Below are 13598 nucleotides of genomic sequence, written 5' to 3'. Positions count from 1 at the left end.
CATAAGTAACTTGAAAGACTCATTCGGAAGAAGTAATCTGCCAATCCTGGTCAGATTCAAATGTAAAAAGCAAAGCAGCTTAGACAAAACATGGCATCATTATAGCATGACCATACTCTCCTGCATTTTTTAAAAAAAAAGACTTTTGCTTGAAATATTCTACATAGATTCAAATATTGTGCTGAGGTTTTTGCTTTTAAATGAAAAGCAAGTCAGCAAATGTCTTCCAAACATGGCCTCTGCTGACTTTGTGACCGTCTGTTTTTCACCCTGCAGCAAGTTACAAATAGCACATGCTTTCAAGCTTTAACAGTCGATACTTCCTCTGACATACTTAGTGACTGAAAAATATTCATGCTGAGTTTGCACATTCTGCCCAATTGTTAATTCGGTTTACTGTGCTGCAGACTTGCTTAGTGAATTATTTTTTAAAAAAAAAAATCAAATGTATGGACCAATGCAGCTTGTGAAATGCGCAGCTCAGAAACTGTATCATGAATTAGTTCAACACAATGCCACAAAGTGCCACTGGGCTGATACTTCAGGAATAATTTTAGTTTCAAGTCATTTTCCTGCATTTGTAACAGTCACTAGATCATCTTGCAAGAATAATTGATTGGCTTGGAAGTGTTCTGGAGTAGCCTGAAGTTGTGAAGCCAATATATAAATGCAAGTTCTTGCTTTATATAGGAAAGGGTCAGAGAGCCAGTTCAAAATATTTCAAACACAACACTTCAAATAAATTATTGAGATGCAAGGCAAGGAACCGTTAAAAAAGCATCATCAGCAATAGCAGATTTGGTTTTGAGGCGTTGGTAGGTACTATGGAGCTGAAATAATAGCTGCATTAAAACGTGCATTACTCATTTGTGGTTGAAAATGTTCAGAAGCAACTCAGTCCATTTAACTGGCTGCTTTAAGCCAACAATCTCCTTCCATGTCGGTTTACCCACCACCTCTTGGTTTACTGGCACTTACCTGAAAAATAATTTTTGTTGAACACAAAAAAAGAGGAAACTGCAAGCCTAGGCAGCAACATGTTTTGGTCCAATGGATCTCAAAAGGAACATCCCCATTGTGTAGTGTAACAGCACACGATCTCTCTAACAACTGAACTCAGTTATGAAGCTGCAATTATATTAAGCCAAGTGCTGCACTTCAGGTTGTTGGTTTCCAGTGCACAGCCACACAGTCTTTCAGAAGCTGGTGCTGGAGTTGTGGTAAATTTCATATTGCACTAGAGCTGGCCACATCAGGAGGGCCCGAGCATGTAAAAGCAGCTCCAACAGTGATACAATCATGTTCAGACAAATACTGAAAATAATAAACTCAAATTCCCAAGTTATTACAGCTGGGAGTATTTATAAGCAAATGAGCACTAATAAAAATACATGCAGTTTATTCATTCAGGCCTTACCTCTTACTGGGGAAAAACAGAACAGTTGGAAGTTGGTCAACCATATACTCCCAAGGAAGATCATTTTTGGCAACATTGATTCTGAAAGTACAAGAGCAACTTTGTGAATCCTGTGGAAAAGGAGCACCAAAACACAAATCAGGATCAATTTCTGAGTATAGGTACAAAAGCTAAATTGGATGAAGAACTTAAATAACTTTGGCAAACTCATTCACAGCAACTGTAAAGAAGTTTAAAACCATACAGTATGATATACGGCACTCATTTGCAATAGGTTCTATGTGCATAATACCTAAATTGCATGGATTTAGCTGCAAGTCAGTGACTTACAGTTTTAAAGATTATTTCCAGTTTGATAAAACACTTTTTTGCATTCTTTTCGTCTTAAGTCATTTTGCATTGCATTCTTCCAATTACTATCTGCTTTTACAAATATAAACTCTTACACAGGCACATTTAAATCATTTTGAATTTTCAAAAACTTATAATCAACAATAACGTTGGTTTAGAATTGTGCATTGCAGTGTTTCACTGCTTTAGAATTATGCATTGCAGTGTTTCACTGAATAAATGTCCCTGGTTCAGTTCACTCCAAAAATAGCTTAATTGTTTGCCATGCAAAGTTGTGGTAACTAATCAAATGTCACATATAATAAGCTTTTATGTCAAAAACTGTACTTCTAAGAAGGGGAGGTTATACTGAATCATTATGCAAGTTGTTGAAGTTCAGATAATTTATTGCAATATGTTGGTTTAACATGACAATTTTATTAAACAGTCCTCAGTTTAGAAATTCAATGCAGACTCTGCAAAGCCATGATAATGTAATGTATTCTCTGCAACAATGTACAAGAAATGATCATTTCCCTTCGTAATATTTCCAATTCCATCTGTCAAATGTTTCAAAAACAGTTCTTAGAAGTTTAACAGTTGCTATATTAGCAAATAAAGCAGGTGTTCTGTTACAGGAAGACCCCAGTCAGGCATGAGCTGAACAACGAGTTAAGGCAACTTATTCCACACAGTGCTGCGTTTATGGAATGAGCTGACAGAGGTAGTGGAGGAGATGGGTACAATTACAACATTTAAAGGCACCTGGATGGATACATAAATAAGAAGGGTTTAGAGGGAAATGGGACAAATGCTGGTAGATGGGACTAGATTAACTTAGGATATCTGGTCAGCATAGTCAAGTTAGACCGAAGAGTTTCCATGCTGTACATCCCTATGACTATCAATTCAAGGAGAGGGGCCAAGTTGAACAGACCATTGCAAGAACAGCTACATCTACCTGAAGGGGCCCCCATGGCTCAAACATTGTGTCTCTGGACTCGGAAGCCCAGGTTCAAGTTCCATTTTATGGTGGTGGATTAATATCTGAGCAGTATGATCAGAAAAATAGGTTGAATAAACAAAATCTACCTGAACAAGTAAGCAGGCTTCTAGCAAACCAACTCATTTCAAAACACTCCATCAGAGAATGTCGCTCTTGCTTAACACTGCACTGGCATTTGTATGTTATCCCACATAACCACCAAGTTAGCTTAAACTCACTGATGAAACACAGACCTTAGGAGTGAGAGTAAGCCATTCAGATCTAGAAGCCTTCTTTGCCATTCAATAATATCATAATGGATCTGATTGCAGTCTCAACTCCTCACAGAATCCTAAACTCCCTCATCAAATGAAAAATCTCAGTACCTGTACTAAATAAATTCAGTGACGTGCATCCATTGTATTCTGAGAAGAGATCATCATAGAACAATGGGCTTCATAGTTGAGGGGAAGGTGGTGGTCTCATCTCAATGATAAAAGCAAGCTCTCTTATTTTTAAAACACCTCTCCCAGTTCTATTCGTTCCTACAAGAGAATCATAGAGATATACAGCATTGAAACAGACAGAGAAGGAGGATCTTTTCAGGATCCACCCTACCAAGTTCCGTCACGCAGACTCTCTACATTCTCCTGACAATGTATTTCCTTATGAAGGAAATGTGAGGCCCATTGATCTGTGGAGTTCTCTTCACAGAACACAACGGATGTTGGTTACTGAGTTTATGCAGTGCAGGTACTGAGATTTTTCATTGATGACGGAGTTTAGGATTCCTGATGAAGGGCTTTTGCCCAAAACGTCGATTTTCTTGCTCCTCGAATACTGCCTGACCTGCTGTGCTTTTTCAGCACCACTCTCTTGACTCTAATTTCGCCTAAATGTATTTCCTTACTTAACTTGAGTCAACTTGAGTCAACATACATTAACCTCCAACAAACAGGTCAATGCTGTAGACTGTAAACAGTTGAGGAGTCAACACTGATTCTTGTGGCACTCAGCTAGTTACAATTTGCCAACTTGAAAATGACCTATTTGCCCCCACTGCCTACGGGCTGTCTTCTGGTTCCAATGAATGCTGTCTTTCAAAATGACCACATTACAGAACTGCAACCGCTTTCTTGACCCCCCCCCGTAGCACCTCCCTCTTCCCAACTCTCTAAAAACACTCTCTCACCTGCAAGACTACCAGAACTTCTTGAAATAAATGACACTCCTGGCAATGATAATTTTAGACACAAATTATAGTCATGGCTTTTTCCAAAGGCAAGATGACTGTATGGAAGCCATTTAATAAAACGAGTATGCAGACATCTCAATGACATGTCTAACATAAGCAGATATGTGCCCTTGGCATTTTCTCATCATCAGTATACATCCAAAAACGCAAAGAAAGAAATGGAACATCACCCCCGAAATAGTTAATTTTGAGAAACAAGATTTTTGAAAACCAAGACTGATGAATGTTTGGAGTTATTCGAGATTGGTCATTGATCCTGACTGAACAGGCTCTATTCACTTGTGGGACGTGGGCATTGCTGGCTGGCCAACATTTATTGCCTGCCCCTAGCTATCCTTGAGAAGGTGGTGGTGAGCTGTTTTAATGAACAGCTACAGCCCACGTGCCGCACCGAGCCACACAAAGCCCTTATGGATGGAGTTCCAGGATTGTGTGCCCAGTGACGTTGAAGGAACAGCGATATATGTCCACGTCAGGATGGAATAGCTGCAGGAACAAAGACACACAACGGGGAACTGAAAAAAAGCAGGGCGAAGGAAATGTTGTTTTGAAACAACTGCGATTATTTCTCACCTGGCTATTATAATTCCATCATTCGCATGGAATAGACGGGCAACCTGAATGAACACATGATTGAGAGCAGTGCAAAATCCACACCATTGAGTGTAGTAGAGTAACAAAACATTCTGTAAGAGAAGACAGGATTGTAAAGTCAGTCAGCACAATATCATGCCAAAATAATAAGACTATGTTACCTTCCACCTACCCATTACATTGGTCCCTGAGGGAAGAAACAGCTATTTAGGAGGAGAGTGAAGAAGAGGAGATAGCTGCTATTCACCTTCATTTTTACGTTCAACTTTGATTAAAAAATAATTACACACATTTATTGTGAAATTCAAGTACTTTGATTGTAAAGTTCACGCTGGTATTCTAGTAAGAATCAGAATACAAATACCTTTTTAAAAAAAACGAACTACACAACAAGTTGTGACCACCCCTTGGAACAAATGCCATTGAACTGTCTTAGATGGTGAATACAACCTGTCATTTGACTATGCATAAGATCACTGGGAAGGTTGGCTACATACCAGGTGGAGTTTACATAGGTTAATTTGATTTCCTGGACAAGTATTGATCATCTAAAGTGGGTGGGAAGCCTAGACTTTTGTTTATATGGATGAAGACAGGACAGAATCTTGATGCCACACCAAAAATATATTATTATTCAAAAACTTTCAATTCTAAATTATTTCCATTCAATAAAGCATTATTTACCTCCCAGACACATTTTCCACAATGACTATGAACAGTACTTGGGTCCCATTATGTTTGAAATTTTAAAAATAATACCAACAGGGTACTTTATTAAAAGAAGGAAAAAGCATTTTATTAAAGAAACTATCAAAGATTTAAAACAACTAGGATTGAGCCAAATAGAAAACTGCTCAAAGGTTTGGCTTTCAATTTAGACATTTTGCAAACTTGACACATCATGGCAAAATGATTCGTTACTGAATAAATGGCACGAAAAATAACTTTCGATGTATAAAATTTGTACAATTTATATAATGCTATCTAAATGACCGTGCCTACCAAGTTGAAGATTAGAAAGAAACCACAAGCCTCACCACTAATGAAGCAATCACAAAAGCAGTTAAAGTTTCAAATATACATTAATTTAAAGAAAAATAAACAATTCTGTGAATAGAAAAGGTGGATTTATGCACACACTAAACCAAACCTTCAGAAGGTGCGTCATTCTCACAACCTACAAGGAGACATGAATTGGCAATGGGTACAGAAACTAAACAAATAGTACAAATTTTCCCAAATATAAAAAAAAACTGGAAAAGCAACACCTACGAGATATCATAATTACAACGTGTTGGAACTTCAACAACCTGCATTTCTAGCATATTTACAAAAGGCAGATTAGAGTTAAAAAACTTGCCAATATATTTGCACAGAGGGTTAAGAAAAGCAAAATTCTGCGGATGCTGGGAATCTAAAAACAAAGAGAATGGTGGAGAAACTTAGCAGATTTGGCAGCACTGTAGAGACAGTAACAGAAATAATGTTTCAAATTTGTATATGACTAATGGTGATTTTACTGCTCCTCGGATGCTGCCTGAACTGCTGTGTTCTTCCAGCACCACTTAATCCAGAATCTGTTTCCACACTGTAATCTAATCTAATCTAATCTGGTTTCCAGCATGTGCAGTCATTGCTTTTACCTAATGGTGAACAGAACTGCCTGGATTGCTATACTGAGAGCTGGCATGGAAGTTATGGGGCAAATGGCCTTTCTGTGCCAAGAACTTTACAATAACAAAAATTAGCCAGACATTTTTCAGCTCTTTTCAGTCTGCACTTTACTCATCGGAACTCCTCAAAGCCAGGCTTGAGCTGTCTTGCTGTACTGAATGACTAACTTGCCACAGCCCTCATTGCCTATCCTTGTCACTCGTGAGGAATTTCACACAAAGCCTGTGATACAGCTGCCTTCAACCAGCAACTTCAAACAAAAGACCAAACAAGGGAGGAATATGGATTGCATACAACAGTCTGCACAAAATATTTGTTTGCAAAATTACAATTTTACAACAATTCAGATTTTGATAGCAGCAGTGATAAGACTGGAAGTTCTATTTGTTACATGTGTTAGGCAAACCATCTGATAAGGGTGTTACAATTAAGTTTTACTAGCCTCAAGTTAGGGAGTAAGGGAAGAAAAAACAGCTGCCAGGATTGCTGTTCTTACATGCTATCCCAAAAAATGACCAATTCTGGAAAATATGTAAAGGACAATGGAGAACAAGATCAAGATTAGTTCCAATGACAAGTCTGGTATGATTAGGAAGGGTTTTGGAAGGATATGGCCGGGTGCTGGCAGTGGGACAAGATTGGGTTGGGATATCTGGTCGGCATGGACGGGTTGGACCGAAGGGTCTGTTTCCATGCTGTACATTTCTATGACTCTACGGTGAAACAGATAACAAAATCAAACAAGTGTTTACGCAAGACGACAGAGACTTGCCAGCATCTATGGAATTGTATCAAAGTATTAACCTCCCCTCTTTGGAGAGGAAATAATGCAATCCTGTGATTCATTTCAATTTGACAGTTTAAAAAATAAATTTTAAAAAAAAATCAAAGAGTTAGTCAGCAAAAATGTCAAAAACAAAATTGGTTGATAATGGCTAACTACACAAAGTTTTGAACACAGCCCAGACAGTCACCCAAGCCAACCTTACACCCATCATCTACACTTCTCACTGCTGCAGAAAGGCAGCCAAAGACCCCTCCCATCTCAGTTAACATCTTTCCCAACCTCTTCAGTCAGTCAGAAGATACAAAAGCTTAAACACACTTAAGAACAGCTTATTCCCAGCTGTTATTAGACTTCTGCATGTACCTCTCGGATTTCAAAGCTAATATCGACCTTGCTTTTTGTACTTCTTTACAGCTGTAACTTTGCATTGTTCAGTCACCCTATGATCTTTGCATGGTATGTTCTGCCAATATTGAGCACAAAACAAAAACTTTCCACTGTACTTAGGTACATGTGACAATAATAAATCAAATCCAATGTACAAGTTTCAAAACTGGTTTCTTAATCTGTTCCAACCTCCTTAACTTAGCTAAACATTAGACACTATAGCTGGTTTCAATATTAGCAGGAAGACAGTGGAGGGTTATGACAACCACAAGTATATTTCCAGGGTTCCTGCTTAGTTACTCCACATTGGCCATATTATTGTAAAGGTAAAAACAATGACTGCAGATGCTAGAAACCAGATTCTGGATTAGTGGTGCTGGAAGAGCACAGCAGTTCAGGCAGCATCCGAGGAGCAGTAAAATCGATGTTTCGGGCAAAAGCCCTTCATCAGGAATAAAGGAAGGGCTTTTGCCCGAAATGTCGATTTTACTGCTCCTCGGATGCTGCCTGAACTGCTGTGCTCTTCTAGCACCACTAATCCAGATTATTATTGTAAAACAGAGCAAGTCCAATATGATACCTTGCCTTCTCAAATATTATTTGGGGTCATACTTTCCAATTCAGTAAAGGAACCAGAAGAGAATGCCAGTGCCTGCAATAACCATATACCATCATGAATCATGACTTTCAACAGTGGAGGAAAAGGAGGAGTTTTTAAAAATCTCACGACAGAAACACTCGTCAAAATGTAAGGTTTCCTCACAATTACTTAGAAATGGCTAGTGATGTAGAAACACATTTTTATTCACAGACTTAAATTTGCAACAAAATCAGCATAAAGCTTAAACAAATTGTGCAGACCATCTCCCAGCTGGCACAGACGCATTGCCCAAGAATAAACTTTTAGTTTGTGTTTTGTAGAGAAATAGGAATTGATATGAGAATTTGCTATATTCTAATCTTACAATCTAAACATCATAGTTACAAAAATGTACAATGGCATTTTTAACAGCACATACAAACTGTTACTCAAAACATGAAAATAGCAAGAAAAACCTCAGGCTAACCTTTTCAGCATCCAGAACTATGTTGTCAAAAGTCTGGGTCGTGACTTCAGTAATTAAATATTTTTCCTGAGCTTGAGATTTTGTTCCTGCAATAAGATGCCGACTTAATGGACTGTATGTCCTACTATAATTCGTTATAATGTTTTCTGAAACAGGAAAATGATAAACAAAACTTTTATCATGTTAACACATTTCTGACCATTGCTTATTGCAGACCTACTATGATTACATTCTACAGCTTTAAGAGTTCACAATTCAGAATATCAAGCAATAAATAACTAGCATCTCAGAACTGGAAACCAGAGAGTTTGGACTCGAGCTGAAAACAATTAGTGTGTTATGTACATTGAATGTGACTGCACAAACACTTATACAATTTGCTGTTAAACTTATGAAGCAAACCATATTGGGAACAACAAATAAGTTGTTATAAAATCAGAGCTTGCACATTTTCCCCACGTCTGTGTGGGTTTCCTCTTTGTGCTCCAGTTTTCTCCTGTAGTCCAAAGAAGTGTAGGGTAGGTGGATTGGCCATACTGAAATACCGAGAATCCAGGGATATACAGACTAGGCGAATTAGCCTTGGAAATGCAGGGTTGCGGGAATGGGCTGGGTCTGGGTGGGATGCTCTTTGGAGGGTGGGTGTGGACACGATTGGCCAAATGGCCTCCTTCCACACTGTAGACATTTTATAAAAATTGGAAAAGGAACAGGACTGGTATCTTTAAAGATAAGTTAAATTATTGCAACAAAATGTAGGGGGAGCTTTCCTCCGATTTGCAGTAGACTTAAGACAAACTAGTTCCTGGAATGATAGGGGAAGACACTGTTTAACACCTCAGCTGAACATTAGGCATTCAATGTTCACATCCAAGTCTTGATGCAGTGTGTTGGGTGACCTTTTCAAACAAATGGGACAAAGCAGTCAAGTCAGATTCCATCCTTAGCTGCTGTCCACACATGCACACATCCAAAAGGAGAAAATTATCAAGTGTGGGAAATGATGTTAAAACACTGACCTTTAATTTGAAGAGGCCCACAATATCATTGTGCCACAAGAGACCTGGGGAGGGGCAAGCATCAAGCGAGGGAGAACAACAAGTAGTCAATACCCTAAATAGTAAGTAGGCAAAAGTGAAGACTGCAGATACTGGAAACCAGAGTCTAGATTAGAGTGTTGCTGGAAAAGCAAAGCAGGTCAGGCAGCATCCAAGGAGCAGGAAAATCGATGTTTCAGGAAAAAGCCCTTCAGTCCTCCATTCCTGCTCCTCAGATGCTGCCTGACCTGCTCTGCTTTTCCAGCACCACTCTAATCTAGGCCCTAAATAGTAAGGTTGAGTAAGACTGAAATATTTGCATACATCATTACTCAAGTGGTCAATGCAGACAATGAGCTCAATTGAATCAAGATGAAGAGCTAAAGCTTGGGCCATACTTTCAAAGATGCAAGGGAAATTCAGGCATACCGGTTAATTTAGAATCAATCTTGAAACCATGATTCCAGAAAGCACATGATGGATTATGGCAAACAGAACTAAAAGCCTATCTAAATTCAGAGCATATTCATTAAGTTGATCTGGGACTGTTAAATGAAGAAACCAAAATGGAAAAGGGATAAAATTTGACCAAATTCATTTCATCGAAGTAGCATTTGTACTTGTACTGGAGTCTGCAAATTGGAGCCAGAGATTTTTTAAAATCAGCAGTGTTAAACTATGTAAAGTATTACAAGTCGTCAACATCTCAGCCACATTAAATATACCTTTTCATAGCTACGTACCAATAGAAGATTTATCAAGAATCTGCCTTTGGTCAAGGACATAATGAACTTCATCCAACAGATCAATAATTGTAGCAAATTCTTGCACTTGTGCAGACTCATTGGCTCCTAATCTAGTGGCAAATCTCCAGTGCAAATTTGAATCCATCAAGTAAATGTTCAGAGTTTTATTGGTATTACAGCTAAGTCCTGTAATGTGGCTTTGACTGCGATGCAGTTCTAGAAGAGTCGATACTCTGTCCTCAACATGAGGAAAGCTGTGGGTCATCACCCCACTCTTCTGCTCTTCACTGAAAAATAGTTCTGAAGGGGTAACTTGATCAGATTTAAACAAACTGTTAAATGTCCTGCAGCAAACAGTGTAGTAGTTGAAAGGACTGTAATAGCTCAAAATGTTGCTGCATTCTACAGTGTTTGATCGCTGATGGAAAAATGTGTGCTCTCTGAGGTAGAACGAATCCAGTGCTGCCTCCATCTCTATGAAGTTGCACTGCACAAGGTGGATCACACTTAGTCGAATTCCAACTGTCTGATTAATGCACAACTCACAGATGTTGAGAGTTCGGGATATACGATTCCACTGAGGAAGCATTATTGTATTGCAACAAGATTTCCTCATCTGGAAGAAAGGCTCCACTTCACGTGGAAAAGAATCTGTGGTCTGATCTTTGCGGTCAACCTGATTGGTCTCTTCCATGTATTGGAGCACACGCTGAACGCTCTTGCTGTTGTTACAGTTGTGATATTTAAGGGCAACTTCAGTTATCTAAGAGACAGAGAGAAACAAACAAACAAAAAAAAAATCGGATATTTCTGATCTCAGTTCTGCATTACTAGTCAAAAATGCAATAAAATGACAGCCGGAATATCCCAACCTGACCCAATGAGCGACCTCTGCTTTTTTGTTTAGAAAAGGGGGGGGGGGGGGGGGGAAGGGCAGAATAAGTGCTGGATATGATGTCCCATCCCAGACTGCAGCAGCATACCCACACTCAACATAGAGGTCTACTCCTCATCAATAACAGGCATTTGGATAAGGTTATGGAGGGCTGCACCAACCAGGGAAACTAAATCAACATGAGATCACAAACATTATTTTGGTGCAGAGAATGGAAAACAAAATTTGAATAGTTGTTACTAAACTTCACTATTTTTAAGTGGGTTTAGAGTCTTTGTGCACAACATGAAAGGTTTGGTGCTAAGGACCATGTCATTGCTTGGTATTGTCATTCTCAACCAATGAGGAACAGTAGCCCAATTAACAGGATAAATAAAAAATATACAGCCACTGCACATAAAAGGTTTTCCACATATTACACATCCACCCCAATACACCTCTGCATCATAATAAAGTTGATTTTGAGTGTATTTGAAGCAGTATTCCTGCACACTGGGTTTTAACATTTTTCCCCTCACTTTGTCCTGTTAGAACACAGGTTTATTTGTGGCTTAAGTTATTCAGCTGATCCTGCTAGCTAGAAATCAATGAGGAATCAAATATAATTCTAACTATAGCAGGAATTGGAAGTGCATGTTCAAAATGAAAACTGAAATTTATTTTGTTGATAATAAGCAATCAGTACAGGATGAACTGCTGTTAAATTCAGCACTTTCAGTCACTGAAAGGAGGCCAAACATCAGCAAATTAAAGTAGGTTGTCCTGATATAAATGTGCATTTAAACTTGGAATTAAAAAAATGCACATCCTTACAGCTTCACTTTAAATGAATAAAATATTGTAGACTTTCATTTTTTGAAAACATATCGTGGGATGACATGAAAAGCAGTATTGTTTTGAAGCTGCTCATTGTATGAATTGGTGGGATTGTTGGCTACCAGATTTAATTTCAATAAAATGTACTGTTTCAGAAAATACTCTGTGGAGACTTAGTACAGATGAGATACTCTCCAATCCCTTGTTCTGGGCAAAATATGTAAATTCACTCTTGCAAATCAGAGTCATCCATAAATTTGAGTATTTTAATTTTCATATAAAGATGTGCACAACACCACACTTTTTTAAAATTGTTGCATAACTAGGTGGGGTAGGGGTTGAAGCCACTTTGCATAAGCATAGATGACAGTGGAGGAACAATGGCGGATATTTCTATGTATAATGCAGAAGTTGCAGGATCAGTTCATTCCAAAAAGAAAGAAAGATCCTAGGAGGAGGCACAGGTGGCACGAGGGAAGTTAAGAAACATAAAAATTTCAAAGAGAAAGTATAACATAGCAAAGATAAGTGGGAAAACGGAGGACTGGGAAGCTTTTAAAGAACAGAGGATTACTAAAAAGGAAATATGCAGAGAAAAAATTAGGTACGAAGGTAAACTGGCCAATAATATAAAGGAGGATAGTAAAAGTTGTTTTAGGTATGTGAAAGGCAAAAAAAAAGGTTAAGACTAAAATTGGGCCCTTGAAGACAGAAACAGGGGAATATATTATGGGGAACAAAGCAATGGCAGAAGAATTGAATTGGTACTTCAGATCTATGTTCACTGGGGAAGACACAAGCAATCTCCCTGAGGTAACAGTGGCTGAAGGACCTGAACTTAAGAGAATTTATATTTGCCAGGATTTGGTGTTGGAGAGACTGTTAGGTTTGAAGGTTGATAAATCCCCGGGGCCTGATGGTCTACATCCCAGGATACTGAAGGAGGTGGCTCAAGAAATCGTGGATGCATTGGTAATTATTTTCCAGAATTCGATAGATTTGGGATCAGTTCCTGCGGATTGGAGGGTGACTAATGTTGTACCACTTTTTAAGAAAGGTGGGAGAGAGAAAGCAGGAAATTATAGACCAGTTAGTCTGACCTTAGTGGTGGGAAAGATGCTGGAGTCTATTATAAAGGATGAAATTACGACATATCTGGATAGCAGTAACAGGATAGGACAGAGTCAGCATGGATTTATGAAGGGGAAATCATGCTTGACTAATCTTCTGGAATTTTTTGAGGATGTAACTCTGAAGATGGACGAGGGAGATCCAGTAAATGTAGTGTACCTGGACTTTCAGAAAGCTTTTGATAAAGTCCCACGTAGGAGGTTAGTGAGCAAAATTAGGGCGCATGGTACTGGGGGCAAAGTACTAACTTGGATTGAAAGTTGGTTGGCTGATAGGAAACAAAGTAGTGATAAACGGCTCCATTTCGGAATGGCAGGCAGTGATCAGTGGGGTACCGCAGCTTTTTACATTATATGTTAATGATATAGAAGATGGTATTAGTAATAACATTAGCAAATTTGCTGATGATACTAAGCTGGGTGACAGGGTGAAATGTGATGAGGATGTTAGGAGATTACAGGGTGACCTGGACAAGTT

The 13598-nt window shown here is 38.6% G+C and overlaps 1 protein-coding gene across 1 annotated transcript in view; it reads right to left on the bottom strand.

Annotated features, from left to right (window-relative positions):
* Window positions 1–13598, bottom strand: part of txndc11 (thioredoxin domain containing 11) — a 77522-nt gene that overhangs the window by 2585 nt on the left and 61339 nt on the right. The window contains exons 8-11 of the mRNA XM_072559991.1: window positions 10277–11042; window positions 8497–8642; window positions 4561–4673; window positions 1418–1498 (exon numbers count right to left, since the gene is read on the bottom strand). Coding sequence (XP_072416092.1) covers window positions 1418–1498; window positions 4561–4673; window positions 8497–8642; window positions 10277–11042 — 1106 coding nt within the window. The remainder of the gene's footprint in view (window positions 1–1417; window positions 1499–4560; window positions 4674–8496; window positions 8643–10276; window positions 11043–13598) is intronic.

This window comes from Chiloscyllium punctatum, chromosome 40 (assembly GCF_047496795.1).
Source record: "Chiloscyllium punctatum isolate Juve2018m chromosome 40, sChiPun1.3, whole genome shotgun sequence".
Lineage (NCBI taxonomy): Eukaryota > Metazoa > Chordata > Chondrichthyes > Orectolobiformes > Hemiscylliidae > Chiloscyllium > Chiloscyllium punctatum.
This window is presented reverse-complemented; position numbering and strand designations above follow the sequence as displayed.